At 37.3% G+C, this 24,272-nt stretch overlaps 2 protein-coding genes across 5 annotated transcripts; both read right to left on the reverse strand.

The window, feature by feature from the left end:
• Positions 1-300: 300 nt before the first annotated feature.
• Positions 301-3,350, reverse strand: LOC116181983 (farnesyl pyrophosphate synthase-like). Its single transcript, XM_031502440.1, has 4 exons — positions 2,006-3,350; positions 1,716-1,957; positions 1,218-1,664; positions 301-1,171 (listed from the first exon to the last, which is right to left on the reverse strand). Exons 1-4 carry the CDS (start codon positions 2,130-2,132, stop codon positions 824-826), a joined length of 1,164 nt encoding a protein of 387 aa, XP_031358300.1. The 5' UTR covers positions 2,133-3,350; the 3' UTR covers positions 301-823.
• Positions 3,351-11,643: 8,293 nt separating this feature from the next.
• Positions 11,644-20,134, reverse strand: LOC116181984 (farnesyl pyrophosphate synthase-like). 4 transcript variants are annotated; one of them, XM_031502445.1, is made up of 5 exons: positions 19,814-20,134; positions 19,524-19,765; positions 19,031-19,472; positions 18,708-18,984; positions 11,644-12,420 (listed from the first exon to the last, which is right to left on the reverse strand). In XM_031502445.1, the coding sequence occupies exons 1-3, from the start codon at positions 19,938-19,940 to the stop codon at positions 19,041-19,043; spliced, it is 801 nt and encodes a 266-aa protein (XP_031358305.1). In that variant the 5' UTR covers positions 19,941-20,134; the 3' UTR covers positions 11,644-12,420; positions 18,708-18,984; positions 19,031-19,040. The 4 variants fall into 4 exon arrangements, with proteins under 4 accessions (XP_031358305.1, XP_031358303.1, XP_031358304.1 ...); XM_031502443.1 differs by having other exon boundaries at positions 18,678-18,984; XM_031502444.1 differs by lacking the exon at positions 11,644-12,420 and adding an exon at positions 16,007-16,360.
• Between the last annotated feature and the right edge of the window lie 4,138 nt (positions 20,135-24,272).

Below are 24,272 nucleotides of genomic sequence, written 5' to 3' on the forward strand. Positions count from 1 at the left end.
CCAAGTTGATCTAAGGATCTTCATATCGCAGGAACGTGGTGTCACGATCAAAAGAGAAAGGAGTCCAATGGAACTTAGGTACACAGGGAGTTTCCCACATAAGAGAGATCCATAGTATCCTACGATCCCACATTCCACATCAGAAAGTTATAGAAGGTCTCAGTCCAACAACTAAACTGAGATTGGTTTTGACCCATCTACCAAGCCATCAAGTAGCGAAAGATTAAATGAACCAGTTCTCGTAGCGCTGAAACGGGATCTCTAAGGGTTACCAGTGGAATAAAAGAGTTACAGCAGACGTTCACATTTAGCAACGACACATACGTATTTTGTATTATCAATTATTTCTTCGACTTGTGTTAACATAAGTTTTGTGATAATGACACTTGGTCACAGCTCGTAATTTTCAACAAGGGCGTGGATAATTTTTGCTACGGTAGGATGCGCTATCGCCGACGCGTGCTCGTCGCGCCTGAACTTACGGAACAGTTCCACGATGTCCAACTCGAAAAAAAATTCGGAATACTACACTACAAGGTAAATTCTATTCAATTAAGATTAATTAATGTAATTAGACATAATATGCGATTAGCCTTTATACTCATAACATAAACGTTCCTGTGGTCTGACGTAATTTATATTACACTGAACTGGAGGGATTAGTTATCTCCCTTGGCTTGCTTCTCTTGTAATGAGCCACATTTTAATTTTATTGTTTCATGACCCATGGATAATAGGGTCACAGTTGATGAATCATTACTATTTGTTTGTATTATATGTTTTCGACTTGCGCTTACACAAGTTTTGTGAAAATGACACTCGATCACAGCTCGTAATCTTCGTAAACATTGACGTACTTCTCAACAAGGACGTGGATCATCTTTGCTACGGCAGGATGCGCTACCGACGACGCGTGTTCGTCGCATTCCCACATCAAATCGCGCCTGAACTTGCGGAACAGTCCTACGATGTCCAACTCGTCAAAAATCTCAAACACGATGCGTTGGCTTTCAATGTCTTCGCGACCGTAATTTTCGAGGAACTTCTTCAGCTGTCTTCTGTTTGCCTCCAACAGGACGGTGCCGGAAATCCAAGTCGTTTTACCGTTAACGACATCGGAGGGAGTCTTCCCGACATCCTTGTGAGCGCAGAAACAGTCCCACATGTCGTTCTAAAAGCTTTAGTTTAAGTGTAAACAGAAGCGCATTGAGGCGTACCTGAGCCTGTCTATAGATGTAGAGTTTCTCAAAAATGTGCTTTGAGGGGAAATATCGATGTGTGTCAAAATTGGCGAGGTACATCGCGCCGAGTGGGGCCGCTACGTATAACGGAAATCCTGTTTTGTACATCACTAAAGTTTTGTAATTCTCCATTTTGAGTAAGTCACCGTCGCGTGTCTTTCTAAACGCTTCCGACAGGTTGAAATCTACAGTCTGGCCGAGATGGATGCAATGCACAAACTCGCAAATAAGATTCAGAAGTTGGGGAAAATTTGGATGATTTCTGAAGTATTTGCAAAGTAGCAGCTTGGCGCCTGTTTGGATTTTTTTAATGTCTAAGAATGAGGTTTGGTTTGCAGGCAGTGTTTTGTGCCAACATGGTTTATTCCAACGTACCCCGTGACCGTCCAGGAGATCATCACCCACTATGCAGCCTGTTGTTATCTAAAGGTCGTGGTATTACTACTAAATTGAGTACTGTGGATAAGAACTTGCATTTTCAAAGACCCAAGCTAAAATACTCGCCAATCGCAAATTTTTGACCGTCAGATTGTCGGCCGACTCGATAACTTGGTAGCAATCTAGCACTATTGTCCCCACGTAGAGTTCCCTTTCAGGCCCCGCGTAGTAGCAGAATTGATCAAACCGCTTAACTACATCTGTAACTTCGCTGTCGTGTCTGGGTATTGAATCTCTGATGCTAAATGGATAGTGGTACATCATCAGTTTCAGAGAATCTACACAAGTGGTTAACATCTTTCACTGACAAGGTATCGATCACTTACCATTTTTTGGAAACTCATCTGAAGACTCAGCCAAATTCGTTTTGTTGTACAACCGTCCTGCACGTGACATCGTTAAGGCCGTTTGTTGACTGTAAAGACGTCTAAGTGCTCTTATCGCGGGATTCATTTCTCAAAAACAGCTATGCACAGAATCCAAAGAAACCAAATCTCAGAAGTATTAACACGATGTAAGTAGCTTTCTCCAGGGCATATCAATTCGTTCAAATTTTGGTAAACTACACGAGAGTTAATTGTGGAAAAGTACGGGAAAGCGGCAATGGTGAAACACATCGATCCAAGGTCAAATATCACATTAACCTGAACCATAAGACGGTTATAGAAACTATGGCAAAACAACTTAACGAGGCGAATAACAAAAGGTCGACGTGCAAGATAACGATAACCGGTTTAGAAAAACAAATAACACTAGGATAGGAAGGTGCAGAATTCGAGAATAATATCAAACAGACATCAGACAGACATAAACAATAATCGACGTCACAATCGAATCAAGAATATTACAAATAGATCACTGTAATCTGTTATGTCAATGCTTGAATTTAAATTGATTCTTAGTAAAAGGGGATCAACACGTAGTCAGAAAAAAATACTAAGATCAAAACAGGCTTCTGAAGAAAACAACGTAGCTATAATCGTTACCTGAATATCAAGCAACTGTAATAATTGCAATTCGATTTTATCGAAAACCAGTATGTAATCAAACGTTAAATCGAGGAGTCGCCGAAATAAATCTTGGAATTCTGATGGTAGCGGCCATCTGAATTCGGAAGGGCGCGTTCTGCAAGTCTGTAACGGATCACAACACAAATAACGAATCGCGCTGCACATAAAATATTGCGAAATAGCAATGCTAACGTTTGACACGGAGGAAATCGTATATTACTTCGAATACTTTACATTAGTAAAAGCCAAAAGCAAAATTTCGAGCAACCGCGGGTTATCCTTACAATTGTGTATAACAGCACCAACTTTATGTTAAATTCAAGAAAGTACTTTACGATGCACAAATAACGAAATGTCTATTAACATAATCAATTCAAAACATAAACAAGATCATATGGACCGATACTTCGCAGTAAAACTTTTAGGTATCGGCTCGGTCATTTCACAAGTGCAATATCATCCATCTACTGCGTGCGTAGTAGTAATACCCAGATAAGTAAGCGTAAAGAATAACCCAAAAGCAATAACGATAGGAACTTAACAGAAAATTATGAGCAAAGTTGAGGGTTGAGCTTTGAGTGAAGGTACAAGACCTAAAAAAACACACGTAATGAGAACAAGTTAAAAAGTAATCGTAAACGATTTACATAAAGCGCATTTCCACTTGCATTCATTTCCCATTTGTAAGATGCAACTTCTGTTAAAATCGTAAAAATCCGGCCACAAATATGAAAGATAGCGTTGCACATGGGCAATCCATTGTTGACGTGCTACTTCAATTTCAGTTTATGAGAAGAATTTCATTTCAATGCTTTTCTAAATAAGAAAGTTGGGGAACTGCGCATGCGCAAACCTAAATTTTAAAACTAATTTACTATAACTAACTAATAAACTAAGATTTTCCTTTGTTCCAAGCGCCTAAGTATCAAATTTCACTTAAATAGTTCCATAGTGTAGTATTTATTTTTAAATATAATTAATTTTATGCAAGTTTGGTTGCCTATACCAATGGTACCCTTACCACAAATAACGTTAAATCAATTTATGAAACTGTGCGCATATACTTCGATAAGAAGTGGAAATGAAAAAGGAATGCGAGCGATCCACGAGAACGAGATCGAATATTGTATTTGGCGTACCAGATTGATACCGATTTTATTGGCCGCAAGCTGCCCACATTTTGTAGTAATTTTTTTTGTGTTTGAAAAAACCCTCATCGAGGTGAGTTGCGATCCTCTTTTTCACTAACAATGCATTCAACTACAAATATACGTTATTTCAGGTTTTTTTTTTTGTACTATAAGAAATTGAATTGAGCCTATATCCTGCACAAGAATAATTAGAGAATCCAGATTTTTACTGCGACAGAAACAGCAGCGTTTCTTTTCAACACTGTCTAATTTCCAATCACCGAATCTCACGCCAACATTGCGGATGGTTCAACTCCAACTTCACAGAAGATAAGATAGCGACTCAAAAATAAGGCGAGTTCGTTCCATTTTTTTTAGACGGTATCGTTTGCTAAATTGGCCCCGTTTTTTTTTTCTGTACAATAGTAAATAGTATCACCAATCTACTAACACTCTTCTTAGTATTAAAAAATTTCACATTTTTATACTACTCTAATTGATGTAAATAAACTGGTTTTTGTGTTACGGTCTCAACCCCGTAAATTTGTTATTATCATTAAGGTTGAGTGGCGCCCAGACGCCCCAGTGTTCAAGGGAACCGATAAGCCCAAGACCGACGATAGCTGCCGGCGCACGTAACAATTCCTTTTTTTTTTGGACTAAAAATTCAACTAAAAATTAAAATGTTACAAATGGCGCGCAACGTGTAAGGCCTTGAACGCAGGTGGCGGTTTATATGTATTAAATAATTTATTTTATTGGAAATTCCTGTAAACCAAGTTTGTAGATAACCAATTTAGCAAAATACCCGCTGATATTTTTGAGATTGTTGATGCGTCGTGTAAAAATTTTTTTTGAGGTTTCGTTAATGTGTCCATTTATTGTTCAGTGTTGAAATCGCAAAAAAAAAAGAAATTGTGCAACAATAGGCATGGAGGACTTTAAGCCCTCACATTTGTTAATTGATGAAATAAAATATGAATTAAGAATTAGAGGAGTAGTTACAGATCGTCCAGTAGACGACAAGCGAAAAATTCTAAACAAATTGTTGGCTAAAGAAAGAGGTCGTCACTTAACTCATATTGATCCATTTTATGATTTTGGTCGTGAGCAGGATGCGATTAATAAAACGCTAGAATCCATTTCTAATTTAGTAACTGAATTTGAGGGGAATGAGATTGATTCCGCATTTAAGCGCGGCATATCACGTCTCAATCATGTTTCTGGTAGGATTTCGCGCATTCTAATTCCAGATGATGATGATGATCAACTGGAAAAAATCCAAAAATTTAAAAATGAATCATATGCGACTTGCCTTGCGTTAGAAGCGGATTTATCCGATAAGGCGACCGTTGGTAATGCAACCAATACCTTTCCTGAAATCGTGAACTTAAATAACACCATTATGGCCCAACCTACAGTGCCACCCGTAATACATACTAGTAATAAGGTAATTCCGGTTTATAAATGGAATTTGAAATTTAATGGTGATCCGCGGCAATTGCATCCTTTTTTAGAAAAAGTCTTGGCATTACACCAATCGCGTGGAGTATCAGAAAAAGATCTGGTTGCTTCTGCCGGTGACCTTTTTGTTGATAAAGCTTTTGTGTGGTATCGTACAATCAAATCAAAAGTTACCGAGTGGGATGATTTAGTCAAATTATTAAAGCAAAAGTTTTTACCTCCAGATTTTGAGGAAGAAATTTGGAATGACATAAAAGCTAGAAAGCAGGGCAAAGCAGAATCAACCACAATTTTTATTGCTGTTATGGAGACACTGTTTAGTCGTTTGGATAGATCTCCCGCGGAGGCAACGAAGATCAAATACATTAGACAGAATTTGCTACCTCAATATGTCACGCACTTAGCATTAACTGAAATTAATAATCTAGATCAGTTGGTTAATTGTTGCGAAAAAATTGAAAACGCCTCGTATCTTAAAAACAAGAGTCAAAACCAAGATAAAATCAATAGCTTTTCGTTTTTAGAACCCGAATTATTATACAGTAGTCAATTAAGTATCGATAAGGGTCCCAATTCTAAAGAGTTTCCGACAGCTACCAATAAAATTAACTTTAAATTTAAACCTAATCGAGTGTCAACAGTTTCGTGCAGCAATAACGCCTCTTCAGCTCAAACGAACAGAACTAAGGTCTTCCATAATTCAGAGATAGTATGTTGGAATTGCGGATTACCAAATCATACTTACACTTCTTGTAAAGCCAAACGGAGCACCTTCTGTTATCGTTGCGGAGAAAGGGACTTTTTGTCAACCAATTGTCCCAAGTGTAACAATCCAAAAAACTAGGTCGCTGGAATCGGTTGCCTGGCCGAACTGATTCCATGCGTATATCCAAAATGGCCTTTAAGTTTCCAGTTAATTCTAAAAGTATGTTTAATCCAGGTGATTGGAACAATTGGCTACAAAAGGTGAAATCTTTTTATAATACCGATAGGGGAAATAATTATGGGGAAATTGCTCCTTTTTTCGTTACGCAACATCATGACAATCGCCCTTACATCCCAATTAAAATATTTGATCAGGAAGTGGCATGTCTCCTAGATAGTGGAGCTACTACCACTGTTATAGGTAGAGATGGTTTAAGATTTATCAAAGCACTCAAACTGTTTGCACCTCCGTATAAAATGAAATTTATTGTAACTGCAGATGGGTCGAAACGTAGGGTGTCAGGCGCCGTTGACCTCCCCCTTTATTTGCATGACCAATTTCATATTATTAAAGCACTGGTCGTTCCATCACTTCATCATGAAATCATACTTGGTAGTGACTTTTGTCGAAATTTTCAGTTAAAAATTGATTTTAAAAATAACAAGTGGGAAGTTCAAGATTCAAATAAAATCTTGATGGTATATGATGATAAACCGAAGTTTTCTTTCCTCGCTAGTGACGGAAAGGAACTCAGTAATTTAAATGCAGATCAAATCAGAGTTGCAAAAAAAGTAATTAACGAATTTAATGAAATCGGGGATGAAGTAGTGTTAGGTAGGACGAACAAAATTCGTTATTCTATAGACACCGGAGATTCCAAACCCTTCAAGGAAAAGCAGTATGTACTTTCTCCATATATGATGGAAATCTTGAATAAGGAACTAGACGATATGTTAAGATTAGGTGTTATTGAACCCTCCAACAGCCCCTATTGTAGCCCTGTTTTGTTGGTAAAAAAGTCGGATGGCCAGTATCGTTTTTGCTTTGATGGTCGTCGACTCAATGAAGTCACAAAGCACGATAGCTACCCCCTTCAGAACGTCGATAGGATTCTTAGTAGTCTTCGAAATGCTAGGTACATTTCGTCTATAGATCTACGCAAAAGTTTTTGGCAAATCCCTCTCGAGGAGTCTTCGAAGGAAAAGACGGCATTCGCGATTACGGGAAGAGGACTCTTTCAATTTACAGTTTTACCATTTGGTTTGCGCAATGCTGCTCAAGTTCAACAAAGATTGGTTGATAGCATGTTCGGTCCTGAGTTTGAACCTTTTATTTTTCCATACATTGACGACATCATTGTCATATCCCAGACCTTCGATGAACACGTCAGGTTGTTAAAATTGGTTTACAGTCGGTTAAAAGATGCGCACTTAACGGTGAATTTAAATAAATGTAAGTTCTTCAGATCTTCCTTGAAATACCTTGGTTTTATTGTGGGAGAGAATTCTCTACGAGCTGATCCTGACAAAATCACCGCAATGATTAATTATCCTCGTCCTCGTACCACAACTGAAATAAAACGATTTATTGGCATGTGTGGGTGGTACAGGCGGTTCATCGAAAACTTTTCTTCGCTAGTTTCTCCGTTGAACGATCTTCTAAAGGGGCGCAAAAAGAAAGAAAAGATTTTATGGTCTGAGCAAGCAGAACGTGCATTCATTCAAATCAAAGAGGCTCTAACTTCAGCACCAATTTTATCACAGCCCGACTTTTCAGAAAAATTTACCATACAGTGTGATGCTTCAGATACCGGTTTAGGCGGTGTTTTAACCCAAATTGTTAATGGAGAAGAACGTGTTATAGCATACGCAAGTCGATCATTATCTAGTGCGGAGCGTAATTACACCACAACTGAGAAAGAATGCTTGGCAGTGTTGTTTAGTATAGATAAATTTCGGCCTTACATTGAAGGTGTCAGTTTCGATGTGATCACAGACCACTATAGTCTTCTATGGCTTAACAACATGAAAAATCCATCTGGAAAACTTGCGCGATGGGCGGTGAGATTACGTCAACATACAGTTAATTTAATTCATAGGAAGGGTAAAGACCATATAGTCCCAGATGCCTTATCTCGAGCTATTCCTGAGGAAGGCGATCCTGCAGAAATCAACTGTTTAAGCGGTAGTACTAGTACAACCGTAGATGATGACCTCAACATCGTCAATGAAACTTTAGACTGTTGGTACTTGAACCTTAGAAATAAAATATCCGCATCCCCAGAACAGTATCCTCAGTGGAAAGTGATCGAAAATCTAGTCTATAAGTTCGTTCCCTCAAAATTGCCTTTTAAATCAAACATTAGAGAGTGGAAACTTTTGGTTCCAAAAGCTCAGAGAATCGGTACAATTGATAAATGTCATAGTCCTCCAACTAGTGGTCATTTTGGTTTTTATAAGACACTTGGTCGTGTTTCGGAGTTGTATTACTGGCCACAAATGAGGTACGATATTTTGAATTATATTAGGAAATGTGACATTTGTGGGTCTCAGAAAGTTTCGTCGAAAGGGCGAATGGGAAAGATGGGTGCACCTAAAAGAGCGGAATATCCTTTTGAGATCGTAGCTGCAGACATTATCGGCCCTTTACCCAGGTCCACTAAGGGTTTCTCATATTTGCTTGTAGTTGGCGACTGGTTCACCAAATATACGTTGTTGTTCCCCCTTAGAAAAGCGACAGCTAACGAAATTGTAATGCATATGGAGGAAAATTTGTTTTTAATTTATGGAGTTCCTAAATACATTATTTGTGACAACGGGTCTCAATTTGCCGGATCAGTTTTTCGCGACATGGCAGAAAAATATAGTGTCCAAAAAATTTTGTTTACTCCAAAGTATTCTCCACAATGTGACTTTATTGAGCGAACCAATCGCACAGTGGGAACTGCAATTAGAAGTTACATTAAAGGGAACCACAAGCATTGGGATAAAGAGCTAGCAAAAATACAATTCGCTATAAATTCGGCTAAGCATGAAGTAACAAAGTACAGTCCGTCATTCCTTGTGTTTGGTCGTTACGTACCAATATCTGGTAATTATTATAACGGTACCATGCCGGTAGAAGGAAATGTGGAAGATTATGTGTCCCGCATCAAAGATTTATCAAAAATATATGTACATATTAAAGATAAATTACAAACTAGCTATGAACGCAACTTGCGTCACTATAATTTAAGGAAGCGCGAGTATGTTTTTAAAGTAGGTGAAAAGGTTTGGCGGAAAAATATGGTGCTGTCGGACGCCAGTAAAAACTTTTCGAGTAAACTTACACCAAAATTTGTTTTATGTAAGGTTAAAGAAAAAATTTCAAATTTAGTGTACAATTTAGAAAAATTAGATGGATCTGATGATGGCAATTGGCACATCAAGGACCTAAAGCAATATTTGGGATCAAATTCTGATGTATCTGTCATGTAAGTGTCTTTATTATTAAGTATAGGTTGTTAGGTTGTAACAGGGCTACTGTTGGCGGTATTGACTCTCACCTACAATGTCAACCTCACAATTGTGTCAATTCCCTACTTGGTCTCCCTTGTGGACGTGTGGTACGCGTAGTTACCGACCACTGCCAATAGTTTGCCTGTAAAATTTTTGTTTTGGTTTGTTTAGTAGTAAATTGTCCGTCCATTGGCTAGTCAATAATTAGGGTATCAGCTATTAATATTAAGTATTTAGTGTTATTAACCAGTATAGTAGGTAGGTAGGTAATTCCCAAGGCTGTTTCTGCTCATTATAATTAACTAAAAGAGAAAAAAAAAGAAAATTATGAATAATTTCCTTTTTTTTTTTCAAGAAGGGGGGTGTTGTAGTATTTATTTTTAAATATAATTAATTTTATGCAAGTTTGGTTGCCTATACCAATGGTACCCTTACCACAAATAACGTTAAATCAATTTATGAAACTGTGCGCATATACTTCGATAAGAAGTGGAAATGAAAAAGGAATGCGAGCGATCCACGAGAACGAGATCGAATATTGTATTTGGCGTACCAGATTGATACCGATTTTATTGGCCGCAAGCTGCCCACATTTTGTAGTAATTTTTTTTGTGTTTGAAAAAACCCTCATCGAGGTGAGTTGCGATCCTCTTTTTCACTAACAATGCATTCAACTACAAATATACGTTATTTCAGGGTTTTTTTTTGTGTACTATAAGAAATTGAATTGAGCCTATATCCTGCACAAGAATAATTAGAGAATCCAGATTTTTACTGCGACAGAAACAGCAGCGTTTCTTTTCAACACTGTCTAATTTCCAATCACCGAATCTCACGCCAACATTGCGGATGGTTCAACTCCAACTTCACAGAAGATAAGATAGCGACTCAAAAATAAGGCGAGTTCGTTCCATTTTTTTTAGACGGTATCGTTTGCTAAATTGGCCCCTTTTTTTTCTTTTTCTGTACAATAGTAAATAGTATCACCAATCTACTAACACTCTTCTTAGTATTAAAAAATTTCACATTTTTATACTACTCTAATTGATGTAAATAAACTGGTTTTTGTGTTACGGTCTCAACCCCGTAAATTTGTTATTATCATTAAGGTTGAGTGGCGCCCAGACGCCCCAGTGTTCAAGGGAACCGATAAGCCCAAGACCGACGATAGCTGCCGGCGCACGTAACAATTCCTTTTTTTTTTTTGGACTAAAAATTCAACTAAAAATTAAAATGTTACAATAAGATAAAAAAGTGGCACGGCCGCATGCGCAAAAATAAAATTTTGAAACTGGCGCTAAGATTCCTTTTTCCAAGTGCCTTGTATCACATTTCATTTAAATTCTTCCATAAATAAAAAAAGTTGGCACTGCGCATGCGCAAAACCAAAATTTTTGAAATTGGCGTTTGATTTTCCTTTATCCCAAGTGCCTATGGAAATTTCCGTTTAAATTCTTCCATAAATAAAAAAGTTGGCACTGCGCATGCGCAAAACCAAAATTTGAAATTGGCGTTTGATTTTCCTTTATTCCCAAGTGCCTATGTATCAAATTTCATTCAAATACTTTTATAAGTAAAAAAGTTTGCAATTCGGTTTATAAATGGTCGACATGCGAAAAGGGCACTGTGAATTTTGAATCGATTCGATCCAACTTTTGGCATTGCGTATTATATGGCTAAATCTATGCCCATATTGAATTTCATGCAATTCAGTTCATAACTAACGGAGATGTAAAAGCGATCGAACATTTCTAAAAAAAGTTATCGTTCACACGGACAGATAGATGGACAGACAGACAAAGGAACAGACGGAGAGACCAACCGGCAGGCGACAGATAGCAATGCAAAATTATAAGCGATCTCTAGGATCGTTAATAAACGGCAAAAGTGTAAAATTATGGAACATGTAAAAAACGGTTTTTTTTTTTTTACAATAACTTTTTTTGTAAGCGGTACAGAAAAAATTCCTTCCTTGGTACAAGACTCGACACCATAACGAACCAAATAGCGAAAAAAGTAGAACAATAGCTCTAAAGATAAAAAACTAGTAGCGTCGCAAAGTTAGCGGACGGACGGACGGACGGACGGACGGACGGACGGACAAAGTGGCCACAATAGCGCATTTTTTTTTTATTTTTGTGGAAATGCGCTAAAAATGTTGCGTAATAATTTAATTTAATACAGATCCGTAAAAACGATTCAATGGAGCGACCACAGCCTTCAAAAGGACGAGAAACCCCTCCAAAAATAAATATAATAATAATAAATCGTTTATTGGGATTAACTATAGATAAGGTATATGAGCATGATCATTACAATTAGTCCTTCCAATTTCCACCAAGGGGTTAAAATTCAGATTGGTCTTGGTAATTTGTGAAAAGGAGAGAATCAGTCAATGATTCCAATTTAGTAAGATGGTACAAATGCGGTGAAAGAATACTATTCGTAGACAAATAAAATCTAAGAAAAAGGGATAGAATTTAATGCAGAAAGGTGCAAAGCGTGAGTTCTGGCAATAATACAAAGAATTAAGTAAAAGAAACATCTAACACTAGGATAGCCAGTAAAGGCAAAACAAAGAACTATAATTTACTACAAGAGTTAGCTTACATCTGAACTAGTAGATTACAGAAGAAACACCTAGATGGCGAAACAATATAAATAAAAGCACAATTCAAACAGTTATTTATTCGGAATTATAATTCGGTAGTATTAATTGGCAAGAAAATAACGTTACAATCTACAACCCGAGGTAAGTGAATTAAGGCTAAAGCTTAAGCAAATGGGAGCGCATGTGTGACTTTGCTGAATGGGCCCGTGTGGTGCAGTTCAGTTGAAGCTGGACTCTGGTTCTAAGGGTCCCTGGTTCGAATCCGGGTTAGGGCATCGATATTTGTAAGTGTATAGTGGGTTGGCTTTGTAGAGCAGCCTTGGCTGAAACCACCAAATAAAGCCAAATAAATAAATAAATGTCTATAATGACTCCTGTCATCACTGACAGATTGACATTAATCAAAAGTTCTATATAAAAATTAAAATTTTATATGAAAATACGATTTCGGGTCAAATATAATACAAAACTCGTCAGTAAAATCACATTACCTGACTCGGAAATTAAACTGCTCGGCTCGAAAGGGGCCTCGAACTTCAATATTTCCTCGCCAGTAATGTGTCATTTTCCTGACTTTTATGTAAATAACCATTTCCTTCAAATGGCGACCCTTTTTGAGAAAAAAGATTTTAAAAGACCCTTACAAAGAGACTACACTTTAAATGCTCTCAAGCAATCATCAAAACTAGCGGTTTTCAATACTCCCTAAGGCTCATGCTTCTCCTTAGGGATGCAAATCTCAAAGACCCTTACTGCTTTTGAAAAACTTTTCGAAATCCCTGCGCAGGAGGTTGGAGAATGTTTTCAAATATTGAATGCTCTTCAAAGCAAGCTAGTTAACTGCTATCAAAGCTTCTCCAAATGTAAAAGTAATGATCTTAAAAGAGAAAGGGTATCCTGGCGCAAGTCATATGAAACGAGAAGCAGATAGGACAAAAAAAAACACTGAACCAGAAATCGTGATTAACGTTCCGCAGGATGGAAACGAGCAAATAGTAATTAGGTGCCAGTTATCGGGCTTTTGCTGTCATAAACAATAATGTTGGATCGTAAGTCGGTTTATGCAGAATAAGGAGTTAGGAATCCATGAATAAAAAATGACGAAATAGTAAATGATCACGGAGCAAAAAGTAAGGCACCCATTAATCAGAAATAGAGAATCACTCATTAAAAGTCAGGGTCAGATAAAGCACACCACACAACGAGCGATCGAACAAATTAAATTTAAATAAAGTTTTAATAGCCCTAAGTTAAGTAATTGTGTTTTTCAACAAACAGACGCACTAACACATAAAACAAGCACCAAGCTGATGATGCTTTCTAGACCGCACTTCTTTGACTACACTTGAATCTCGATTTAGGTGACACTAACTTTGTTGTAATTGCAATTATAATATTTACTTTAGCACGGTGACTTAATACTCATAACATTTTCTATAGCAAGAACTTTATGATTATAAAAACTGACTGTCTAGCAATTATACGTTTGAATAACTGCGTCCACCACCAAAAAAAAGACTGATTATCGTCTTCCTCTCCTATTTGAAACAAATTGTATCTACGACCGGAGATAATATGATTAAATCTAGCATAACATGATCGAAATTTCGCTTATCCCAATCTACCACTAACTTTTAACGTTAAAAATAATTGAAATGCACCTATAATACAGGCTATACTATCGTCATTGCAGGTGCCGAAGCCTGTAACGATCTCTTGTCTTACCAATTTAAAATTTTATATTTAATTCAATACTTTTAGTATATGCTAGTATAATAACGTCATCTATCTATTTTCTTTGTAATCCGTTTCGTTACTTTAAATGTAGTTAGTTGAGTATTATAAGTTTCACGTACTGTCGCTAGAACCCATTACTTCATTCTTTCGCCACTAGAGGTCGTGCAGAAGTCTCCGTTGTCTTCTTTTCGTTTCTGCGTACGCATTCGCTGTACTACACACATTCGATCATTAATTGTAAAGAAGAATACACGCCACTTTTCCTTGACCTTCCAAAGGAGTTCTTTTCATGGCTGTATAATATGATATGGTGAAGTTTTTCGTTTGTGATTTGCTTTCGATGCTTCGCTGACGCTTATTGCGGATATATTTATAAGTTCTGGAGCCGTTTACGGTATGTAGCTACAGTTGCGTATTACCCTTGTCTTTGAATAATAATTTTTAGGTTTCTTACTTCCGACTTATTTTCTTCTTCATTAGCTATGTTTTACTGCAAGTATTAATGAAACCTCTTGGAGATTATCGCTTCAATATTTCTGATCATACGTACTTTGCTTTTGTCGTTACCCAAGAATACATCTTGTAAGGTATAAGTTAAGGTAATCACACTGTATATATTGCAACCTAATTTAAGTAATATTAAGTACTATTCTATTGGGTAAGAATGCTGACAGAATGATTGCGTCCTAGGAAAGTATGTGTGTAAAGTAGGTTAGAGAATGTAGAATTAAGTTAGACGTTAGAAGATGTTCAACCTGCGACCAGGCAGCATGTACATACAATACGGTTGTTAATTAAATATATGGAGGAGGAGTCGAGGTACGAACATTACAATCTTTCGCACTTCGATTTTGTCTACGTTCCTTCTGTTACCCCGAAGTTTAACTACGGTTCATATCTTTTATATTAGTTTGTTTGCTGATTGGCACTGATCTGTACGGACAATTCATTGTCGATCAAAATTTTACTTTTGTTTAATTGAGCCTATGAAAGCCAGAGTGGTACAAGTCAATATTTTTAGTATTTGAGATTTCTATTTCCTCATATCCTTACCATTCAAAACTGCACGCCCACAACATCTCAGTAATATATCTTCAATCAAATTGCCACAGGTGGCGCTAAAATATTAACCGTGTAATACGCGTACTGCATGACTGAACGCTATAGTGGTACAAGTCTGACTTAGACCATTATAGAGTGAAACGTCATTACTCATATTAGTGTGGTGTAAATTACGTGCATTTTACTTTTTCTTAAAATGAGTGTTGTTGGTTCAGAAGAAGAGCTGTTTGTTTCCAGCGGAAGTGAATATAATCCGGATGAAGAATACAGTTCCTCATCAGGTAAATTTTAAATTTTATACGGTATAAAAACAACTTTAACCTCAAAATTAAGAAATTTTAAAATTACTTGCATTGTTTTAGTTTACAATAAAGTTCTGTTAGTCTTAGTTACTTGTCCACAGAATACACAATAATCTTTGCGTAATCTAATCGTTTCGATCAGAGAATTTTTACTTTGTTTGTTTGTTATAGAAGAAAAGGAAAATCTGCTACCACCTGCAGTACACCCTTGCACTTCGAAACGTCTTGGCAGAAAACGTTACAGGGAATCGACGAAACATCTCTCTTTTATTAGAAAAAAAAAGCGTAATTCTGGAGAAGAGTATCTCAGTGTTACCAACAAGATAGTTCCTGCAAAAGAGTTCAGCAACGTTAACTGCAATTGTACGAATAAGTGCTTTGAGAAAATCTCAGAAGAAGACCGAAAAATTGCGTTTGAGAAATTTTGGAAAATGGGAAATTTTTCAGCTCAAAATGCATTTTTATGTGGCATTGTTAAACAATGTGAACCACAAGTTCATCGCCCAAGAAATGAATCTAGGACCCCAAAAACGGTATCCAATAATTATTTTATTACCGTGAATAGGTACATCACATAAGGTATTGTAACGGAAATGCTCCAGAATTCTCTGGAATTTTCTACGCGCGCGATAGTGGAAGTTGTAGGAACATTCGAGAATGTACTGGACTTACATTGCTTGCGTGTATAAATGGTTGCGGACCGAACATCGAGTTAGTCTACTATCGAACGAGTACGGACGAAACATCGAGCACGGAAATATAAATTGCGAAGTGTGTGTGATATAATAATCGATATAAATTGTACGGTTTTTATAGTGTTGTAGTTTTGATTAATAAATATTGATATAAATCGAACCCGAATTTATATAAATAACGTTACAGTATGTAAGCAATTCTTCCTGGACACATACAAAATATCAAATGGCCGTTTATCACGGGCTATCAAGCGCGGAAGAACATGTTGAAGACGTACGCAGTCACATCTCTAGCTTTCCAGCATATCAATAATCCGAACAGGAAATATTTAGACAATTGTTTAAACATACGCTTAATGTACAATCTCTACAAGGAAAAGTGTACTGAAAAGAATAATGTTGCCGTTTCGGAAGCCATGTACCGCAAAATTTTTCATCGCGACTTCAATCTCCATTTTCACGTTCCCCTGAAAGACACTTGTGTTAAATGTGACACTTTCAAAGCCAAACTTAATGTAACAACTGATGACAATGAAAGACAACAACTTAATACTCAACACGAATTGCACTTACGAAAAGCAGAAAAAGCCAGGGAATCCCTCAAATCTGACAAAGCGGTATGCATTTTAAATAAATCTCGAACATATGCATTTACCTTTGATTTGGAAAAAGCTCTTCCATTTCCCACTTTAACGTGTTCAATTGCTTACTATAAAAGAAACATGTATGTCTATAATTTGGGCATACATGAGCTGACAGAAGACGAAAGTGGTTTTATGTACGCGTGGGACGAGACTATCTCTTCTCGAGGAGCTCAAGAAATAGGTTCGTGTATTCGAAAACATATCCTCAACTATGCAAAGAACGCGGAACATGTCATTGCCTATAGTGATGCTTGCGGGGGGCAAAACCGGAATCTAAAGCAATGCTTATTTTGGCTAAAAATGCTTGCTGGTAATGAAACTAATATTAAGAAAATAGACCATAAATTTATGGTATCAGGGCATTCATTTTTGCCTAATGATAGGGATTTTGGCCTTATAGAGCAATATGCGAAAAATCGAATCAAGTATGTTCCTGAAGATTGGTTTGCAATAATCCAAAAATGCAAACACAAAAATCCATTTAAATTACATAAAATGGTAAGAACAGATTTTTATTCCTGCGATCTGTTGGAGAAAGCAACTACACGAAGGAAAACTAATACAGATGGAGAACCAGTTGCGTGGTTGAAAATGCAATGGCTTCAATTTCGAAAGGACTGCCCGTATGAAATATTTTACAAAGAAAGCTTAAACGACTTACTACCTTTTAAAAAAATAGATTTACTTCCAAAAAAGAAAGGCCGAGTGGCTGATTGTAAGAACATAGAGTTACCTATTCTTCATGAATCTGCACTTCCCATTTCGGCCGAAAAAAAGAAGAACATGGAAGAACTGTTTCAATTCATTCCACCAATCCATCAAGAATACTTTCAAAATGTAAGATCTGTGGATGATACAGAAGATATTGGTCTATTAGAGCCGTATTTGGAGATCGAGGAGTTGTGACTAAAGGGTGTATGTTCAAACGTTTTGAATAAATAAAATTTTGAGCATAAAAACTACCCTTTTATTGCATAATTATATTAGAGTAGTAAGTTGTCATATAATTAAACTTAAAAAAGTTGAAAGGCAGAGTGGTCTATCTCACACAAAAGGCCCTACAATCACACCAATAACAAAAATCGATATTTTCTCTGGCTTTCAAAGGCTCAATTAACGTAAATTATTTATATGCCGCGCCACTCACTATCCCTCTTGTTTGTTTGTTTGTGTTGTTGACTGGTACAGATAAGGCAGAGAAGCGCCTTTCTGAGCTCAAAAGGCCGTTACGACCAGAGTTAAAGGTTGTATGGAGTGCCCATTCAGAACCCTGTGCCTATCACGAACGAGTCCGCGCTGACAACATTCTGAGGAATTGAAGAAGTCCCCAAGTCGCAATCCTATCGCAGGAAGATGACAAATGCGATAAAGGGTACCAAGAAACAACAACGCGGAATATAGACAACTCCCTATACCTTAAGCATGCCACTGAAAAGAGAAGCTAAGAAATTAGAAAGCTAAGAAATTAGAAATAGCAACCGAACGATCACTCCAAAAATGAACTGATTTCCCTCTGGCGGCTCAAGATGTTCATTTAGAACAAATTAAGGAAGGAATATTCTCAGGAATAACCAGGAAATGCAAACTTATCCGGAAATATGTAGGTTACTGGAAAGTGAATCGCAACCTAATCAAACAAGCAAGGCAAGGTTGAGGCATCAGCTTTCCTGCATAATTAACGTAAGGTTTAGGGAGTAATATCTGTGATATAAATAACATGTAAACGCTTACAATGAACTATAGGTAACGTATCGGATTTGAGTAATAAGATAATCCCCGACCGAATGTTATCTCGTTGAAGGTTTGCTTGGGTTCCCACCATCTTAATTTTTTTTAACTACGCCCATCGATCATTAGAATCTGTTCCACTAATAACATTCATTCCTTTCAACCAATTAGAAACCCATAATTAACCGATTTCCCATTGTCCCAGCGTAAACGAAACACTAGTGACGACCGGATCTGGCTCAGTAAAATTGCCACGTAATTCTAATTAATATCACACGACTGTCGGGCACACACGCTGATGAAAGAACATGGAAAAGTTCTCTTTTGCAGGTACGTTAACTATTTCTGTGTATTATTAGTTACTTTGACTTGTGTTAATAAAAGCTATTGTGACAATAACATTTGTTCTCACAGCTCGTAATCTTCGTGAACATTGACGTACTTCTCAACAAGAACGTGGATCATTTTTGCTACGGCCGGATGCGCTACCGTCGACGCGTGTTCGTCGCATTCCCTCAACAAGTCGCGCCTGAACTTGCGGAACTGTCCCACAATGTCCAACTCGTCAAAAATCTCGAACACGATGCGTTGGCTTTCGACGTTGTCGCGACCGTAATGCTCGAGGAACGTCCGGAAATCCAAGTCGTTCTACCGTTAACGACATCGGAGGGAGGCTTCCCGGCGTTCTTGGGGGCGCAGAAACAATCCCACATGTCGTTCTAAAAAATTTGGTTTAATTGTAAACAGACGCGTTTTGAAGCGTACCTGGGCCTGTCTATAGATGGAGTTTCTCAAAAATGTGCTTTGAACGGAAATATGGATGCGTGTCAAAATTGGCATGGTACATCGCGCCAAGTGGGCCAGCGACGTATAACACGAAGCCTGTTTTGTAAAACACCAACGGTTTGTAATGCCCCATTTTGAGTAAATCGGGGTCTCGCGTCTTTTTAAACACTTCCGAAATGTAATCTATAATTTGGCCCATATGAGTGTGGTACAGCACCTCACAAAGTAGGTTCAGAAGTTGGGGATAAGTTGGATGGTCACTGAAGTATTTGCGGAGCAGCAACATGGAGCCGGTTTGGATTTTTTTGATGTCTAAGAATGAGGTTTGGTTCGGGGGCAGTGTTTTGTGCCAACATGGTTTATTCCAACGTACCACGTGACCGTCCAGGAGATCATCGCCCACTATGAAACCTGTTGTTATCTAAAGGTTGTGGCATTACTATTAAGCTGAGTACTGTGTATAAGAACTTGCATTTTCAAAAACCCAAGCTAAAATACTGGCCAATCGCAAATTTTTGACCGTCAGATTCTCGGCCGACGCGATAACTTGGTAGCAATCCAGCACTATTGTACCCACGTAGAGTTCCCTTTCTGGCCCCGCGTAATAGCAGAATTCATCAAACCGCTTAATTACCTCAGTAAATTCGTTGTCGTGCCTGGGTATTGAGTCTCTGATACTAAATGGATAATGGTACATCATCATCTTCACAAAATCTAGACGAATGGTTAACAACTTTCACTGACAAGGTGTCGATCACTTACCATTTTTTGGAAACTCATCTGATGACTCAGCCAAATTCGTTTTGTTGTACAACCGTCCTGCACGTGACATCGTTAAGGCTGTTTGTTGACTGTAAAGGCGTCTAAGTGCTCGGAACGCAGGATTCATTTCTCCAAAATAGCGACCGCACAAAGTTCAGAGAAGTCCCACTGAAATTTTGGACCTATACGATCGATAAATTAGACGAGAAAGTGTGGTAGGTACGTGGCCAAGGGTGCGATTAAACTGCATTGATCTAAAGGTAAAGTAGCACAATAGTCAAATCCATTGGCAAGGTCAAAAACAACTTAACGATAAAGAAAAGGTCGTCGTATGTGATAACGATAACCGCTCAAGCAAAACAATAACACTAGCATAGAAAGATCCAGGCTGAAATCGAAATCTAGGCATTTTCTGTCAAGAGCATGCTCCCTTCGATACCATCGGCATAGTAAATGGACTGCACGTGTCAATGATAAAAGCGAATACTGCAAGTGAGAGAGAAGGGAAAACTAAGAGGACAACCTGTCTCTTAGGGTTACGCATCTGACTGGTTCTTTCAATTTAATTTGATTGCGGTCGCGATCGCTCCTGTTGAAAGAACCAATGAGATGCGTAACCGTAAGAGACAGCTTGCCCTCGTAGTTTTACCTTCTCTCTCACCTGCAGTATCCGTGTTTAGCATTGGCGCGCGCAGTCCATTTATTAATATGTCGATGTTCGATACTTGTTACTAAGCAAGACATTTTTGCACAAGTGCCAAGAATTCCCCCAAAAAAAAGGACGAAATTCACTGAAACGTACTAAAAACGATGCTGGCGACCCCCTCTCATTGAACTATTCCATTCCTGTATTTCAGGTATTTTCATATCATTTGTGAGTTCAGACGCCATAAGAAGATTGCATTACACCACCCACGAGTGTCTGGAGGCAATCAGCGAAACCATCTCCCGGGCAACCGGAATAATATCCCGAACATGGGACGCAGCCTCAAATAAGTTACTCGAGCAGTCCCTAAAAGCGCCAAACAAAACACAATTTGTTATTTTAGAATGAAAGGGTTTAACCAACCGCAACTACACCTTTATCTATCGTAACTAATTGCAAGTAATGTGGACAAGGGTGAAGCTTAATTTTTTATTGACATTTTTTCGTGTTTACAGCAAAAACCACACCCTCAATCATCAAATCTCAGTCTAGCAATTCTAAAACAAACTTTAAAAAAATGTACCCAAACTAACCTCTGATAACAACGTCGCAACAGCAACACTATTCTGATAATTTACATTCTCCCACAATTGACACCACAGGTTTCAATTCGCGTTTATTTTCTACCTCACTACCTCACACTTGTTGCTTTCTTATCGTGTTCATCTTGAAACTAATTTGCGCGTTGTGTTATCTGTTATCTGGTCATTGCGATAAGAACGTTTTTTGTTTTTGTTCTTATCGCAATGGCCAGATAAACCTTTTAATACAACACGCAAATAAGACCAAGTGTTTCTACCCTTTAATACGCAATTTCACTTTTGCTAGTAAATAAACAAATTACAAGACAATAAATTTTAAAAGGAACAAACTTCACAATTCTTATACAAAACAATGTATAAATATTCAAATTTAAATCAAAGAAACTAATTCCCTGTTCAAAGACCAGCAACCAACTTTACATATAAACAAATTGATATTCCACATACAGGGTGGCCCATTATTATTATAGGTACCGAGCCCGAACAAACCTTCTTGTTTACACAACAATAAATTCTATAGATTGTGCTTTTCACAATTCGGTAGGTTCTCTAGACTCTATTAGAAGGCGTAAAACCTATACATTTATCAGATTCTGTTAGTTTTTCCTGCCAAGATCTGTATCTTCTAGGATCTGTAGATACCTTACAGTATTTAACACTCAATCAAAGTTTTCAGAACGTATAGTCTTTAACGCATGAAGAGTTTGGATCAGTTTTCGAGAGTCCTTGAGTCGCTTACGGTCCCAAGGGAGAGCTTTTCAGGGCATTTAAAGCATTCTACGAGTAAATACTTTTTTGATAAAGTCGTTTAATTTTAAGAGTTATTATGATCTGCGCCCTCGAGGGAATTATTGAGTGTTGAAGGGTTTTAGGAAATTGTAAGATTCGCCAATATGTTCACCGAACTGAAGTTGGTAACGTAAAAAATTTATTTGTAAACACCCTGTAATAAGTGTTGTAAAATTCCTCCGTTAGATGTCGCTTGATGTAGTTCTTATTCTTTGAAATTAAATTCTGCTACTTTTTTGTACTCCCCCTTGTACGTATAAAAGCTTGAATTTGTATTTCACAAAAAAAATTTCGCACGTGAAAATATAACTGCATTAATTAAAAAATTAACATCCGATAACACGATTGATGATTCACAAACAACTTTTAGTATAAAAACGATAACAATACCAAGAGGTGCAAAAAGGAAGAAAAATTATTATTTTTTTTTTTTTTTTAGAGATTTTTGATAACATGAAAAATTATTAATTGATCTGAAAATTTAAAGACAAACAGGTGTATAACACAGATAAAAAATTGTGATAGTTTATTTTGTCCTAGAACTGTGATTGTTGCTCTAACTTATAAAACTAATATACTCTTAAAAAGGGAGTTGACAGATAATGAAATAAAAAAAATTAGACTAGCGGCCGGTTGCAAGACGGTTGGAATATACATGAATTAGGAAATCCGGAGTTACATATAAGCCGAGATTAGTCCACGATCGGGTTTCTCGTACTTAATCGAATCTTAGATTTTGAAATTCTAGAATTATTATAATCCAACGCCAGGTCGTTGTGAATTCACCCCTATTTTGACACAACACTAATTTGACGTTTGTGAGGTGATAGCGTAGTGTTAAATCTGTTGATCACGGTTACGGATCACATCAACAAAAATGAGGAAGGAGAAGTGAAAAAATTACACAGAGGTAGAGAAAGAGTTTCTATTAGAAACGATCAAAAGGTTAGTAAGTATAATTAGTATAGATATTGTAATTTTATTGTATAATTTCTTTATGTATAACTGATGATAAGAAAATAATATACCTATACACTATACAGTTCAGTTTTTCAACAATAGTAGAAAGTAAGGTAACAAATGGACCATTGTGCGAGAAAAAAAATGATACTTGGAGAAAAATTGCTAACGCCCTCTCAAGTCTGCATCGAAACCCAATACTCATTTTCAAATTCTCCCCAACAAGGTCCAACATTTTCCGTACCGGGTCTTTGAAAATCGGAAGCGCTGTTTGAAATCGAGATCATCATAATTTTCCATTGGATTTGCCCTGTCTCTAAAAAGTCTTGGCCTAGGCAAAACCAATTCATCATTGTCGCTTTCCAGACTTGATAATGATGTACCTATCTGACATTTGTACGTTCTGCCTAGGGAATGCAATACCGGGATCGCGGGATCTCGAAATACCGGGATCCCGCGGCATTTTTGCGGGATTAATCCCGTACAGAAATTAAGCGGGATCCCGTGGGATTTGCGGGATTGCAAAATTTACGACGTTGTTTAAAATTTATTAATAAAACGCGTAACGGAGAAGTGCTGATACGTACAGGTCGTCCGTAAATCAATATCTCGAAAACCGCCATTTTGAAAATTTTTTTTCTACGTTCATTTAATTTATACGATCGAATCCTGCAACTTTTATTTGAAACTTTCTTCGATAGCTCTCTTTGTTACTAAAATATTGACCTTTTTAAAAATGGCGATTTTCACTTTTTCTCCAATTATCTACGAAACGAATTATTTTTTCAAAATATCGCGTCGAAATATCAACCAGCATCAAAAACTACACAACTTTGCCAATTTAACCGAATCTGTACGTAAGTTTAACAATAACAGAGATAATCATCTTACTCAATTTAAAACACCCTGTATACTCGTCGATGGTTTACAAAAACTTTAGTAGTACAGTATGGCTGTATTAATTGTAGTGAATATTCTAGAAATCCAGATAAACGTGGAGGCCGAAAGCGGATGTGACGCATCCTTTCCGGGAAATACGATATGTTTTGTTGGAGAATATTCGGTTAATCCGCACAAAATTGCATATTTCCCAATACATTTAAAATTTTGCGGGATCCCGCGGGATTAACATAAACGATCCCGCAAATACCGGGATCAAAATTTTGCCGCGGAATTGCATTCCCTAGTTCTGTCGTTATAATTCCAGTTTAATTCTCCGATTTGACGAATTAGAATAATTTTGATTTAATCAATGACAAATGTAGGATTACAGCTTCATGCAACCCAAAACCAACGTAATCAGGGATTATAGTAGGAATAAACTTAGATTAGAATAATCAAGATTAGTTTAATCCAATACTTGATCATGCAACCAAAATTTTTGTTTAATCTCGGATTGGGCAAATAATCTTGGATTTCGATTATAATTCGCTTTCTTGCAACCGGGCGTTAGAGAGATAAA

This window comes from Photinus pyralis, unplaced genomic scaffold (assembly GCF_008802855.1).
Source record: "Photinus pyralis isolate 1611_PpyrPB1 unplaced genomic scaffold, Ppyr1.3 Ppyr1.4_unclustered_Scaffold3103, whole genome shotgun sequence".
In the NCBI taxonomy this organism is placed as follows: Eukaryota; Metazoa; Arthropoda; class Insecta; order Coleoptera; family Lampyridae; genus Photinus; species Photinus pyralis.